The 12,108-nt window shown below is 42.7% G+C and overlaps 2 protein-coding genes across 12 annotated transcripts; one reads left to right on the forward strand and one right to left on the reverse strand.

The window, feature by feature from the left end:
* Nucleotides 1–643: 643 nt before the first annotated feature.
* Nucleotides 644–11,957, reverse strand: LOC132700145 (adenylosuccinate lyase). Its single transcript, XM_060667290.1, has 4 exons — nt 11,689–11,957; nt 1,805–2,426; nt 1,555–1,756; nt 644–1,505 (listed from the first exon to the last, which is right to left on the reverse strand). Exons 1-4 carry the CDS (start codon nt 11,824–11,826, stop codon nt 1,019–1,021), a joined length of 1,449 nt encoding a protein of 482 aa, XP_060523273.1. The 5' UTR covers nt 11,827–11,957; the 3' UTR covers nt 644–1,018.
* Nucleotides 2,435–11,604, forward strand: LOC132700144 (uncharacterized). 11 transcript variants are annotated; one of them, XM_060667283.1, is made up of 18 exons: nt 4,321–4,334; nt 4,382–4,502; nt 4,554–4,921; nt 4,974–5,054; nt 5,101–5,207; nt 6,867–6,962; nt 7,020–7,058; nt 7,109–7,171; nt 7,220–7,261; nt 7,314–7,446; nt 7,502–7,694; nt 7,744–7,834; nt 9,546–9,609; nt 9,667–9,741; nt 9,913–10,011; nt 10,068–10,912; nt 10,966–11,125; nt 11,178–11,604. In XM_060667283.1, exons 3-17 carry the CDS (start codon nt 4,875–4,877, stop codon nt 11,082–11,084), a joined length of 2,094 nt encoding a protein of 697 aa, XP_060523266.1. In that variant the 5' UTR covers nt 4,321–4,334; nt 4,382–4,502; nt 4,554–4,874; the 3' UTR covers nt 11,085–11,125; nt 11,178–11,604. The 11 variants fall into 11 exon arrangements, with proteins under 11 accessions (XP_060523261.1, XP_060523262.1, XP_060523263.1 ...); XM_060667278.1 differs by having other exon boundaries at nt 2,435–4,502; XM_060667279.1 differs by adding an exon at nt 2,435–4,049 and having other exon boundaries at nt 4,231–4,921.
* Nucleotides 11,958–12,108: the final 151 nt, after the last annotated feature.

The following is a 12,108-nucleotide window of genomic DNA, read 5'->3' on the forward strand; positions in this document are numbered from 1 at the left end:
CAAAACTGCCGCATTTGGAGCGAAGCTAATCCTCAAGTGTATGTCGAAAGGCCGTTACATCCAGAAAAACTGACTGTTTGGTGCGCTTTATGGGCTGCTGGAATCATTGGTCCGTACTTCTTCAAAAACGATGATGGCCAGAACGTTACAGTCAATGGTGATGGGTGTAGAGCAATGATTACTAACTTTTTCATTCCTGAATTGAATAACCATGATGTCCGGGAGATGTGGTTTCAACAAGACGGCGCAAGATGTCACACAGCTCGTGCCACAATCGATTTATTGAAAGACACGTTTGGTGACCGCCTAATTTCACGTTTTGGACCTGTGAATTGGCCTCCAAGATCTTGTGATTTAACACCGCTAGACTACTTTCTGGGGGGCTATGTAAAGTCATTGGTCTATGCGGATAAGCCACAAACGCTTGACCTTTGGAGGACAACATTCGCCTTGTTATTGCCGATATACGGCCACAAATGTTGGAAAAAGTCATCGAAAATTGGACGTCCAGATGGGACTACATCCGCCCCAGCCGTGGCGGTCATATGCCAGAAATCATATTTAAAATGTAATGCCACAAGATTATCTTTCGGATAAATAAAATTCATGTCAATCGAATAATCCATCGTTGTTTTATTGCAACTTAAATTTCTATACATCGAAAAAAACACCCCTTATAACTAAATCAATGAATCATCAAAATAAGCCTGTAACGTGTAAAACTCATAAGTAGACAGAGAAAATTCAAACTTTGATGAACTTCACAAATGTAGTTTGGTAACATAACTGTTTCCGCATAGCACAAACTTGATCATTTTTCTTTTTTGTCGCCTTTCAAGAAGCGCTGTCTAAATAATAAAAAGTAAATTAGTGTCCCAGTGAGCCCGAATAGAGGTTGTGAGAGTCCGTTTTGCACCAATGTTGGCATCATTGACAATGGTAACACACTATTGCAAGAGAAGGAAACTAATACAATTTTAAATTTCTCATTAAAATATATTAGACTCTATAACAAAGATCAAATATTCAACGTAACCGGCTTGTTGATCACCTCCAGCTTATCCTTGTACAAAGCGAGCACTGGCGCAACTTCGTCCTCCAAAAACTCACGGACTTGATCCGAAGCTCGGCCTATATAGGTCGAGGGCTCCAACAGCGACTCCAGATCGCCAACGATTGGAGCGAAATACGGTTCCGCTTTCACACGCTCGAGGAAGTCGTTATCTTTTCCCTCCATCTTGACCCTATTCCCGGCCTCTTGAGAAAGGACGCGGATCTTCTCGTGACACACCTGTCTATCTCCACCTTTCTTCACCATCGCCATGATAATATTCTCTGTTGACATAAACGGCAGCTCCTGCTGAATGCGTCTCTCGATCACTTTGGGGTAGACCACCAAGCCTTGAGTGATGTTGGTGAGGGTCAGCAGGGCGGCATCCGCGCTCAAGAATGCCTCGGCGAGGGTTATGCGTCTGTTTGCCGAATCATCCAGCGTCCGCTCCAACCTAGGAACGACATCAATCCAAATGCATATAAGTTTCACCAAAAACTTACCATTGGACGCTGTGCGTGTTGGCAGCGTTGGAAAATAACGCGATCATGTGTCTCGCCAGAGCGCAACATCTCTCCGACCTCATTGGGTTTCTTTTGTACGGCATTGCCGAGCTGCCGATTTGGCTCTTCTCGAACGGCTCCTCGATCTCTTTCATATTGGCCAGAAGCCTGAGATCCGAGCACATTTTGTGAATGGAAGACCCTACGGAGATCAGTTAACTCGACGTCCAAGGGCAAGCTATACTCTTACCTAACGATGACAGCACGGATATTATTTCCAAGTCGACTTTCCTCGAATAAGTCTGACCCGTCACCGGGTAAGTCTTGCTAAAGCCTGACAGCTCCGCAACTCTCTTATCCAAAACCCTGACTTTGGCACCGTCTCCGTTGAAAAGCTGCAAGAAGGACGCCTGAGTTCCGGTAGTGCCTTTGGCTCCCCTAAATCTGATATCCTGCCTCGCTCTACGTATCGCTCTCTCGTCCAATAGAAAATCGTATAGCCACAGCGTCGCTCTCTTGCCGACGGTCGTCAGCTGAGCGGGCTGAAGATGGGTGAAACCCAAGGCCGGCAAACTCTTGTACCGTTCAGCAAACTTGGCCAAATTATCGATGACCGCGGCAACGCGCCACGACAAAATTTCCAATCCGTCTCTCAAAATAATGAGGTCCGTGTTGTCGCCCACGAAGCACGAAGTCGCACCCAGATGAATGATAGGGGCCGCCAGAGGGCACTGCTTGGCGAAGACATGCACGTGCGCCATGACGTCGTGTCTCGTCAGTTTCTCTTCCTCGGCGGCTTCCTTGAAGTTTATATCGTCCACGTGAGATTCCATCTGACGTATTTGAGGGTCGTCGATATCCAATCCCAATTCCTGAGACATGGAAGGGTGGAATCAGTGAATGATGGTGGATGGGGTTTTAATTGTTGCCTTGACGTTGACGAATCATGCGAAACTGACATCTTAGGTAAGAATAAAATAGTTGGAAGATGAAGAGGACGACTAAAACGATAGCGATACAAAACACCGAAGAGTACAGAAGGAAAAAGGAGGACGGAATCAGGAAAAGGCGAAAGTTTTGGAGAAGGATTTGCGCGGAATCTTGCCTGACGTCAGTAGAATGCGTAAGGCGATTTCCTTTTGGGATAAATTCCGATATAAGGGGTAAATCGTTGTAGGTACTCTGTCTTCTGTGTTTGGTAGCTGCGTTGATCGACGGTACTCATCTGCAGACCATTGTAATTTCTAGCGTATTTTTAAGTGCAACTTTGATCGACTTAGTGTCTTGGACCAATTTAAGGTATTCTGCTCAAAACGAGGGGATAACAGTTCAAGTAAAGTTCATTGTAGACCCATTGCGTACCAGAGCTGGTTGATGGTTTGTACGGCCGGTTGCTTGTTGTTCTCTTTATACGTGGGGGTTTTGTTGTTTATCGGCTTTCCATTGCCGATCCTGTTCGGTATCATATTAGGTGGAGTGACCGCTATAGTTTTTCTGATAGACCTGTGCCTGTTGATGATGAGAATGAAGCGATATCCGCACCCGTATTGGATACTCGTATACCACAACCAAATGACCGAAGCCTGCACTTGCACTTACGGTAAATTTAGAAATATTCCATAAACGTATTATAAAACTAACGACATTTTTGGATTGCAGGCGAGAAAGTTCCCGAAGGTAACCAACCACGTGGAGTAAGTAAGCGAACGATCATATATTTTTTATTTTTCAGACGAGGACAGACCGTTGTGCTTTTGCGGCGAAAACGGAGGTAAACTTGATATGTGGGACATGGCAAACCTGTAAAAAAACATGTAATTTTAGGGGAGCGATGCATATGCGACCTGCCGCCTCCGGAGCCGGAGATTTGCGAGTGCTGCGAATGCGGTACCGCTTTTGAAATAGGTAAGCGCTACGTCTGGTCGCTTCTACCACTAGTAACGCCTACTTCGAAGGTCAAGAAACCTGTTGCACCTGCAGTACCCAAGTCGACATGCCCAAAATCCCGGCGAGAGAAGAGTACGGAAGCGGCATCGCCAGAAAGACCCTCATCGTGACCGATGAAGAAGGCGTCCCGAGGAAATCTATAGTGATATCGCACGACGACCCATCTAGAAAGTCGCTCGCTATGCCGAGAAGATCAGTTGCGGCCTCCGCCATAGAGGCGCCTAGGAAATCTATAATTGAGGGGACCAGAAAATCGATCGGCTCGGCGATACTTTACGACGAAGGAAGGAAATCGATGATGGCGAGGAAGTCAGTGGCGACGGCTGCGTCTTACGAAGCTCACCCGTTCGAGGTTCCTAGGAAATTTGACTCGCCTGGAATGGTTCACGATGAAATGTTAGGCATCAAGCCAAGAATGACAGGCATTCCGGGAGACATGCCTTTTCTCAAGAGGCAGTACTGCGAGGACAATGTTTTTGGGAAATCTGGCAGGAGTACCCCTAGAAGAACCAAAGGGCTCGATGAAAGAAAGTCAGTGATGGCCAGAGGTAACCGATAATTAAGACATTGTAGATGTATTCGAGATTTTATGTCAATAATAACGTTTTAAGACAATTGTGTTTGTTTTGCTTTTGATCATGGCGAAATCAGTTAGGAAGGTCCGGGGATGAATCAGCAGGTTGGTGGGACGAAATCCTACGTATTAATAGTAACCCTGTTCCCATTTAGGTGCCATATGGTGCGATCGAGGTCGACCAGAAAGCTGCAAATGCGATCGTCCAGGATCCAGATGCTTGTGCGGAGATAAATGCGAGGATACCTGCACGAACAAAGTAAGTGCGTAATGGTCTTAATAACAATCGTGCAGTGTAATATCTAGAAGAAAGACTCGCCTAAAAGAAACGTCAGCGTCACGACGAAAATCACCACCGCTCCGTCTAAAAGGATTAAGCCACCACCCTCCAGATCGCAAGTAACCAAAGAGTACCAATCGCCTCAAAGTTAATTGGGTATATCGATGATAATTAGATCGTAAAACGTGTTGCTTTCAGTGATGGTTAGGAACGTGTCTACCGTAGTACGACCCAGTTCAGCACTGAGCTACGTACGGGAGGGACGTACTGATCCGAGCGAAGCCACCTTCGTTTTGAGCAAGGTACCAACGGAACGCGCGAGTTACATTCCAGATTATCAAGTTTGTTCTGTTGCAGTCCGAAGATCGGTTCTACTTATGAACGAATACAAACATGTATTTATTTTTCAAATAAATAGCTTTAGACTGATGTTTCGCTGTTTGTCGTCGCGCCAACAATCGACGAGTCAATTTTTGACAGGCGCTTTCAATCAAATTCAAAATTCCTCGTAAAGTTCCCATGTTATATCTCGTAGGTTTCCTTCGAATGGATCATCCCGTTAACTGGTGAGTACGACCACATTCGTGGAGTGTCCAAAAATTATCAAACTCAAAAAAGCGAGTGCTTCAATTGCCAACAGATTCCGCAAAAGCCGTACGAGGAGCAACGCTTCAATGGCCGACGCGGCGCACTGACCAGGTAAGCGGCCGCTTCTATTAGAGCACTACCCGAGCCTGCCTTGCAGGGCAACGCCGCCACCTTGCGTTTACCGGCAATATTTCCAAAGTCTGTGCAGCATCTGCGGCAGGACCCACTATCAACAGTGGCAGTGCGTCGCTGGAATCTTACCGGGTATGGTCTGTTCATAGATATAAGAAAGTGACCAATTGCTTTTGAATGGGATTATCCAAGGGTGGTCATTAACATACAATGCAATGGTATTACCTAAAGTTTCGGAATTTAAATTCAGGTAAAATCGTGGTCCGTAATAGAAAATAATTTTATATCTACCTGTGTTTAATATTCGTTGGTTTGGTATACTACTTAATATAATTTTATTAGTAATCATTCTTATTTCATGTGTAATACAGCGTGTACTGAATCGTGTGCGAATTTTGCAAAATATGTGCGAGTCTAGTGTATCTCAGGAGATGCTCCCGCCCAAATGTAGAAAACACTATTCTTAGTTATAAACAATATTTATTTGACTCTCATTGAACGTGGTGCCAGCAAGCAAGCATCTTTAGAAGAAAAGGCCACATTGACGAAAATTTCAACATCAACTGTATAGAAAATTGTGAAAATTTACCAGTTATACGAGGAACAAAGCGTGCCTACATTAGATATCTTAATTAAGAGGCTTGAAAAAGATGAAACCGGTGATAAATGTGGCAGAACTACCTTATGGAAGTGTATTTAACACATGGGTTTTGATTTAAAAAAATTGACAAAAGGCAAGTTTTAATGGAATCTTTTAGAATTCAACAACAAAAGCCAATTATTTACTTTGATGAAACCTGGTTCGACACTTATGATACCCCGGAAAAGGGTTGAGTTGACTCAACTGATAAGTGTAAAACAAACGCGCCATCAAAAAGAGGTAAAAGAATAACTATTTTGCATGCTGGCTCCAAAGATGGTTGGATTCCAAATGGACTTTCTCTATCTGCGAAAAATATTAAAGATTCTTCTCTGGATTACAATGAAGACACCACCGCTGATTTATTTGAAAGTTGGTTTAAAAACGAACTAGTTCCAAACATTCCTCCTAATAGCGTCAGTAATGGACAATGCAAATTATCACAGTAGACAGTTGACTAAAACCCCTTCCTCATGTGACACAAAAGCAACAATTTATTTTAACGAAGATTATACCAAAAAGCAATTAATTGAGGTTCTACAAAGCTTGAACCTACAAAAGGAATACGTCTGCGATAATTATGCAAAAAATCTTGGGCATGCAGTTTTAAGGCTTCCACCTTACCACTGTATATTTAATCCCATTGAACATGTTTGGCACCAACTGAAATCTGCCATTCGTCGTAACAATATTTTTCCCCGTGTTAACTCCAATGTCCTCAAACTTATAGAAACCGAAGTTTTTAACATTCCTCCACAAAGTTGGGCAAATTCTGTTAAACATATAGAAAAAGCAGAACAATTGCAAATAATATAGAACAAATAATAATTAGAACAGGCGATGATAGCGATAGTGATATTATGTGAATAATTTTAAGTAATTTAAGTAGGTAATAAAAATAATTTGTAATTTTATTTCAGATATAAACATAAATACATACATAAATAAATATTGTTTAGTATCTTTCCTAACAAAACCCCAAATAATTAAATTCTAAGCAAAGTACGGACCTGTTCGGCCATATTTCATTCTTACAGCTTGCCCGGGTCTTTCCTTAATTCGTATCAGTTAGTCACTTTCTTATATCTATGAACAGACTTTACTATCTGCGTTCGACGAGGTTGGCTGTTTGAGAAATAAGTGTGTTTCAGACGTCGAGAATATAAAAATGACCGGTGGTAAGCGCAGTTCGACGGCACCTAGCATGGTTAAGGCTGGGCAGCAGAGAACGAATCCAGCGCAGCCCGGTACGATTACGTTTTCGCTTAAATCAATTGACTCATGGGGCAAATACTGGATTTCAGGTTTCCGGACATACGCGAGAAGAAATGGACTGGACGAAGGTATGAATACGTCGCCTTAATATCCGAATTAACCCGCTACTTGCTTGCAGAGGACAGCATGTATCGGAAGAAGAGCTTCGCACTTCAGACTGTAACAGATACGGGAGTGGGAGGTAACCCCATTCTTAAATTGTACCGGTGATCTATCAGGGGTGTTTCAGATTGCCCGGCTTGCTTGGACACCAACACCCTCTGCCATCAGGGTAAGTACACCATCCAGTTACGGCTGTAGCTTGCGAGAGCAACCTTTGCTAGTGACCTGTCAATTGTGTCGCTCGACGGAGAAAATTTGTGGGTTCGAGTACGCCGACTGTCCCTACGCCAGCATGCAGACTCAAACGCAAGACGACTACGAGGATCTGTGTCCTTATACGGAAGTCGAGTGCAGGTAGGAGGTACAATAATTATTTTACGGGCGCAAATGGAAGTCGAAAATGTCCCAGATGTATGGATCGGAGTTGCAATACCAGCAGGCACTGCGTCGTGTTCGACGAAGACGAAGTCTGCCCGTTCACAACGCTAGAGTGCAGGTGTGCAGATATGAACTGCGCGGCAGCTCAGGACTGTATGATTTACGAAGATGACGTGGAGCAGTACGATTATTACGCGGAAGACGCCGACGACTGGCGCGGTCAGGTATACGAAAGCACATTTTCGGGGATATTTTTCTAGGTAGTTTTTTAAGGGCCAACGAGATGGCGGTACGGGTTGGAACGTGGACGACATCATAAAAAAATGCCACGCCATATGCCAGGCGACGGGGGTTGCTTCAATTCGTAAGTAAAAAAATGTGCCGAAAGTCTTTACGAAATACGAAAAAATATAAATTAACTAGCGCTAGTGAAAATGATAGGGAGAACAAGCAAATTTTTAGTTTTGTATATTTTATAACAAAAAAGAAAAAAGACATTTTTAAATTCAAATATTGCATAAAAGTCGACTTGCACTGTTCCTAAATCAGCAATAGATTAGACATTTTGCAAAAACAAGGGACATCAATTTGCTAAAAATTTGGTCACATAGGTTTTTGACTCTCCTCTATCGATATAAAACATTGTCAGTGTCGCAGTGTTGCCGCTTGTATCGGAAATCAGGGACAACTTTCATTTTGTAAATGGACACCTGTATATTTTTCCATTTTTCCCCCACGTTCTGAACATTTTTGTAAAATATCTTCGGCGGTTTTAGAGATATTATTTTCTACATTTTGGGACGAAACAAAGCCCAATTTAAGTTCTTATTGCTGGATTAATTGAATAATTAAAACTTCCAATTATGACTGCAATTTGACAGTATACTGTACTACGTGTACGTGTACTTTCTAACGTAATCACTTCTGAGTTTGGAGGGTGTTTACAAAATCACAATTTTATAGTCTTGAGCACAATTGCAAAAATATTTTCCTTTTAATGGAATATTCTGATATAATTAAAATTCCTAAATCTAAAAGATAAGGTCTGACATAAAGTAAGCCATGAAACATGAAAATGTGTAGGAGTGAATCAAAGTGTAGAAAAAAGAACCAAGTTTAATTTTTTTTTAAATTTGTTTTTACTTATTAATTACATTTTTAGTTTAGTTGATGAAAAAAAACAAATATACCAGATGCATTTCCTGCTTTCAATGTAAAACACATTCAAGTGTGGGGGAGAGGAGTTTTTGGACATGGCAATGACTGGGACCTTTGGTTATAATGTCAATGAAAAAAAAACATCCTTCATCTTCATCATCTTTCATCCGCGGTATTATTTGTTTCCCAACATAAAAAAGAATCATAAACCAATTTTTTTTTATAAGTCTCTGACATGTTTTGAAAGTTTTATTAAAATCGCTGTGGACGTTTTCAATGGCCAAATTCTTAGAAAGTGACGGTGTAGTGGGATCGGTTTCATTGGGTATATTCCCTAAAGCGGTAAGTTGAATGAAATACGTCTGTGCTAACATCACTTTCTAGGAAATTGGACCAAAAAATTTCGATATTCTCACATCGGCTTTTCCATTTTCAGACGGCATTTCCGCCGATACTAGACAAACTCGGTACCGATTAAAGAAAAACGATACGAAAACTAAACAACCAACAAAAAAGAAGAAAAGGTAAAACTTTGTTGTCTTGTAAATAATATAAAATCCAATTGTTGATTTGGAACCCTTGCAGCAAGACCCAAAGCTCGAGGGCGATAGCGGCTGAGGTCTCGGGTAGCGAAACTGATCACTATTCCATAATCATAGAAGAAGAGGCACCCAAAGGAAGAACTGGGTACGAGTTTTATAGGACTGGCGCAGGTGAAAGCGCAACCGGACGATACGCCTCCAATTTGAACAAAAAGAAAAAGAATCTCAAATTACAGACTGAGCGTCCGTGTAGAAGATAATTGTTGAAGATGTTGTTGTGGCGTTTTTCAATAAAAAGTGTGACCTCGAGTGAATTCTATTTCTCCTTATTCCTTCGTTTCAAAACGTTATATACTCATTTTTCATTGCTTTCAGCCCACGTAGACAGCGAAACCAAAGAAATCATGATAAGCGGCGACTCCAAAGTACACCCTCCTAGGTAAGCATAGCAGAACATATCGGCAGGACCCACAGCATCATTTTTCTTTTTATATAGCATCACGGGCGAACAACTGGACATATCATCGACTTATAGCGCCGCGGACAGCGCATTCAAGCATGAAATAAGTCCGTAAGTACAGTGAAGTCATTACTATATCCCAACCCTTTCCCAATAGAATCAACGCTTTCGAAAGACTAGTAACCAATTCGAAAGATGTTTACAGTCGTATTTTCTCCCTTGCTCTGTGAGCGGGTTATCTCTCTCTATTTGTGTTCAGGCCGTATAGATTCTATGATCTAGCTCGCCATTGGAGGAAACCTACGAAATCTGCATAGAGGATGCTGCGGCGCCCGGTGAATCGCACAACAAAATCAGCATCAAAACCAGCAGAATTCCTAAGTAACTTGAAACGGCCTGATGGTCTTTGGGATAACGCTGCTCATATGTGTTTCTAGGATCTCGATGTTGCACAATGAGCAAAGCCAGACCTATGTGACCGACGATTACACCCCTCCATATCCAGAACGCCAAATATCCACAACTAGAGAAATGGAACACGACCCTCAATGGCAAAACTCTGATCAAAGGAAGGTACAAGAAGGGATTTCTGTGACAGCGAACATAGAACAAAAAACGCCTGTACTACCTGGAAGCATGTCAACGATTCCAAACCACAATCAGGCAATGTCACATGGGATGTCTATTACGTCAAACTTGGAACAAAGGATGAACATGGCACAGGAAAATATATCAACGAATCCAAACCACCATCAGCAGATAAATATGAGACATGGAGGCTTTACTGTGACGCCACACTTGGAACAAAGGATGAACATGGCACCTGCAAATATATCGACGATTCCAAACTACCATCAGCAGATGGCTATGCGTCACGGAAGGTTTTCTATGACGCCACACTTGGTACCGGGAAGCATATCAACGATTCCAAGTCGCCACCAGGCGATGTCTGTGTCACGGGAAAGGGTGTCTATGACACCAAGTTACGGGCAACAGATGTTTGAAAGTCGCGCGCAGCAACGCGCGCATCCTGATGAAGCCTCGTTTATATCAGACTACAGCGTAGCAAAAGGGCTCCACAGATACTGCGCAGACAGGCCCGAAACGCGTGCGTACCACCATAACGTGAAAAATATTCCACGCATGTCAGCAGCATACCCGTGGTCGGGGCAGGTGCCAGCGGCGTTGAATCCTAGGATGTCGATCGCGCGAGCGCACGGGGTCCCCTCGGTCACACAGCATAATGATACGCCTTGGAAAGAGTCCCATACGTGTTTGCGAGGTAGTGACACATTCAAGCGGACAATTCACGATGTAATATACTTATCGGTTTAGATCCCCACGCACCGCCAAAGGTGAGGTCGCAAGTTCACTTCGACATCGACCTTATGGAAGACTGGGACGCGAGGAGGTCGATGATTACAAGAAAATCGACCACCTCCAGGCAGTACTGAGAGCGGAGCGGAGATGCCATTGTAATTTTGGAATAAATTATGTAAAGGTTCTGGGATTGCTCATTCTGATATTAAAACGGAGTTATCTTTCAGTAGTGGCGTTGGTCGTACCTGGTGGTTAAATAACGTTGCATTGAAGGTCACGTAGGGATGTCAAAAAATATAATAAATGAATTTTGAAAAATTGAGTTTTGTGCCTACATCCTGTAAATTACAAGTATCTTTAAAGCAAATAAGTTTCGTGAAAACCTCTTTTTCATATAATTTATAGCTCCGAGAAATTTTAATAGTTTTTCAATAAATGGCGCATGCGCCGATAAAGCGAAATTACTGCAACTATTACGTTTAACAGGTCCGATTATTTCCCATTAACGAAGTTTGCTCTAGAGAAACACTAAATTTTGTTAGTAAGTATTCTAAATAAATATATCTACCGCAAATAAACGACAAAAATAAATAATCTTCCGATAACAAAATTTGCGTTGTTTCAAATAAATGGCGCATTCGCCGGTCAACCAACGTATTCTTGTCACATGGGAAACAAATTAACAGAACGAACGTGAACACAAGCGTAATCAGCCTATAGTTGATTACTGGAGCTTACCTTTTCCGCTTTGGCCAGGTTAACCCAAAGCTTTCTCCACGACGAGAACTTCTTCTGGTCGCTAAAGTTGTACAGCATTTCGGGACTGGCGTATCTGCTGCTGAGCGGCGACCTGTATATCGTGTAATCAGTCGACATTTCGGTTTGTTTCTCGTAAACTTTGCAGCAAAACACGACCAAAGGGATCTAACCCAACCCAACTTATTCGGCACCCTAACGTTCAAAAACAGCTGACGACGTCGCGCGACGGCCATCGCCTGGCGGCTAGTCGGACAGAGCCGTATTAAGCCCAAACCGTATCAATTTTGAATCGGCTTCAAGCTCTCGTTGACGATTGGATTTATGCTTGTCGCAATATGGTACGGGCCTGAATTTGTTTTGTTGAACTTTTGGCTTAATTTAATATGTTTTCGGGGCCCC

The sequence above is a fragment of the Cylas formicarius genome, unplaced genomic scaffold, assembly GCF_029955315.1.
Source record: "Cylas formicarius isolate icCylForm1 unplaced genomic scaffold, icCylForm1.1 PGA_scaffold_3__17_contigs__length_32017465, whole genome shotgun sequence".
NCBI classification, from domain to species: domain Eukaryota; kingdom Metazoa; phylum Arthropoda; class Insecta; order Coleoptera; family Brentidae; genus Cylas; species Cylas formicarius.

Bases quoted from the DNA above. Each gene is read 5' to 3' on its own strand.
- LOC132700144 (XM_060667277.1), top strand. From the start codon at position 4,875: ATGTTATATCTCGTAGGTTTCCTTCGAATGGATCATCCCGTTAACTG. The intron at 7,447-7,501 runs GTAGGAGGTACA...AAAATGTCCCAG, and splicing joins TATACGGAAGTCGAGTGCAG to ATGTATGGATCGGAGTTGCA. The intron at 7,695-7,743 runs GTATACGAAAGC...TAGTTTTTTAAG, and splicing joins CCGACGACTGGCGCGGTCAG to GGCCAACGAGATGGCGGTAC.
- LOC132700145 (XM_060667290.1), bottom strand. From the start codon at position 11,826: ATGTCGACTGATTACACGATATACAGGTCGCCGCTCAGCAGCAGATAC. The intron at 2,427-11,688 runs GTAAGCTCCAGT...TCCATGTCTCAG, and splicing joins ACCTGGCCAAAGCGGAAAAG to GAATTGGGATTGGATATCGA. The intron at 1,506-1,554 runs GTAAGTTTTTGG...TGTCGTTCCTAG, and splicing joins AACACGCACAGCGTCCAATG to GTTGGAGCGGACGCTGGATG.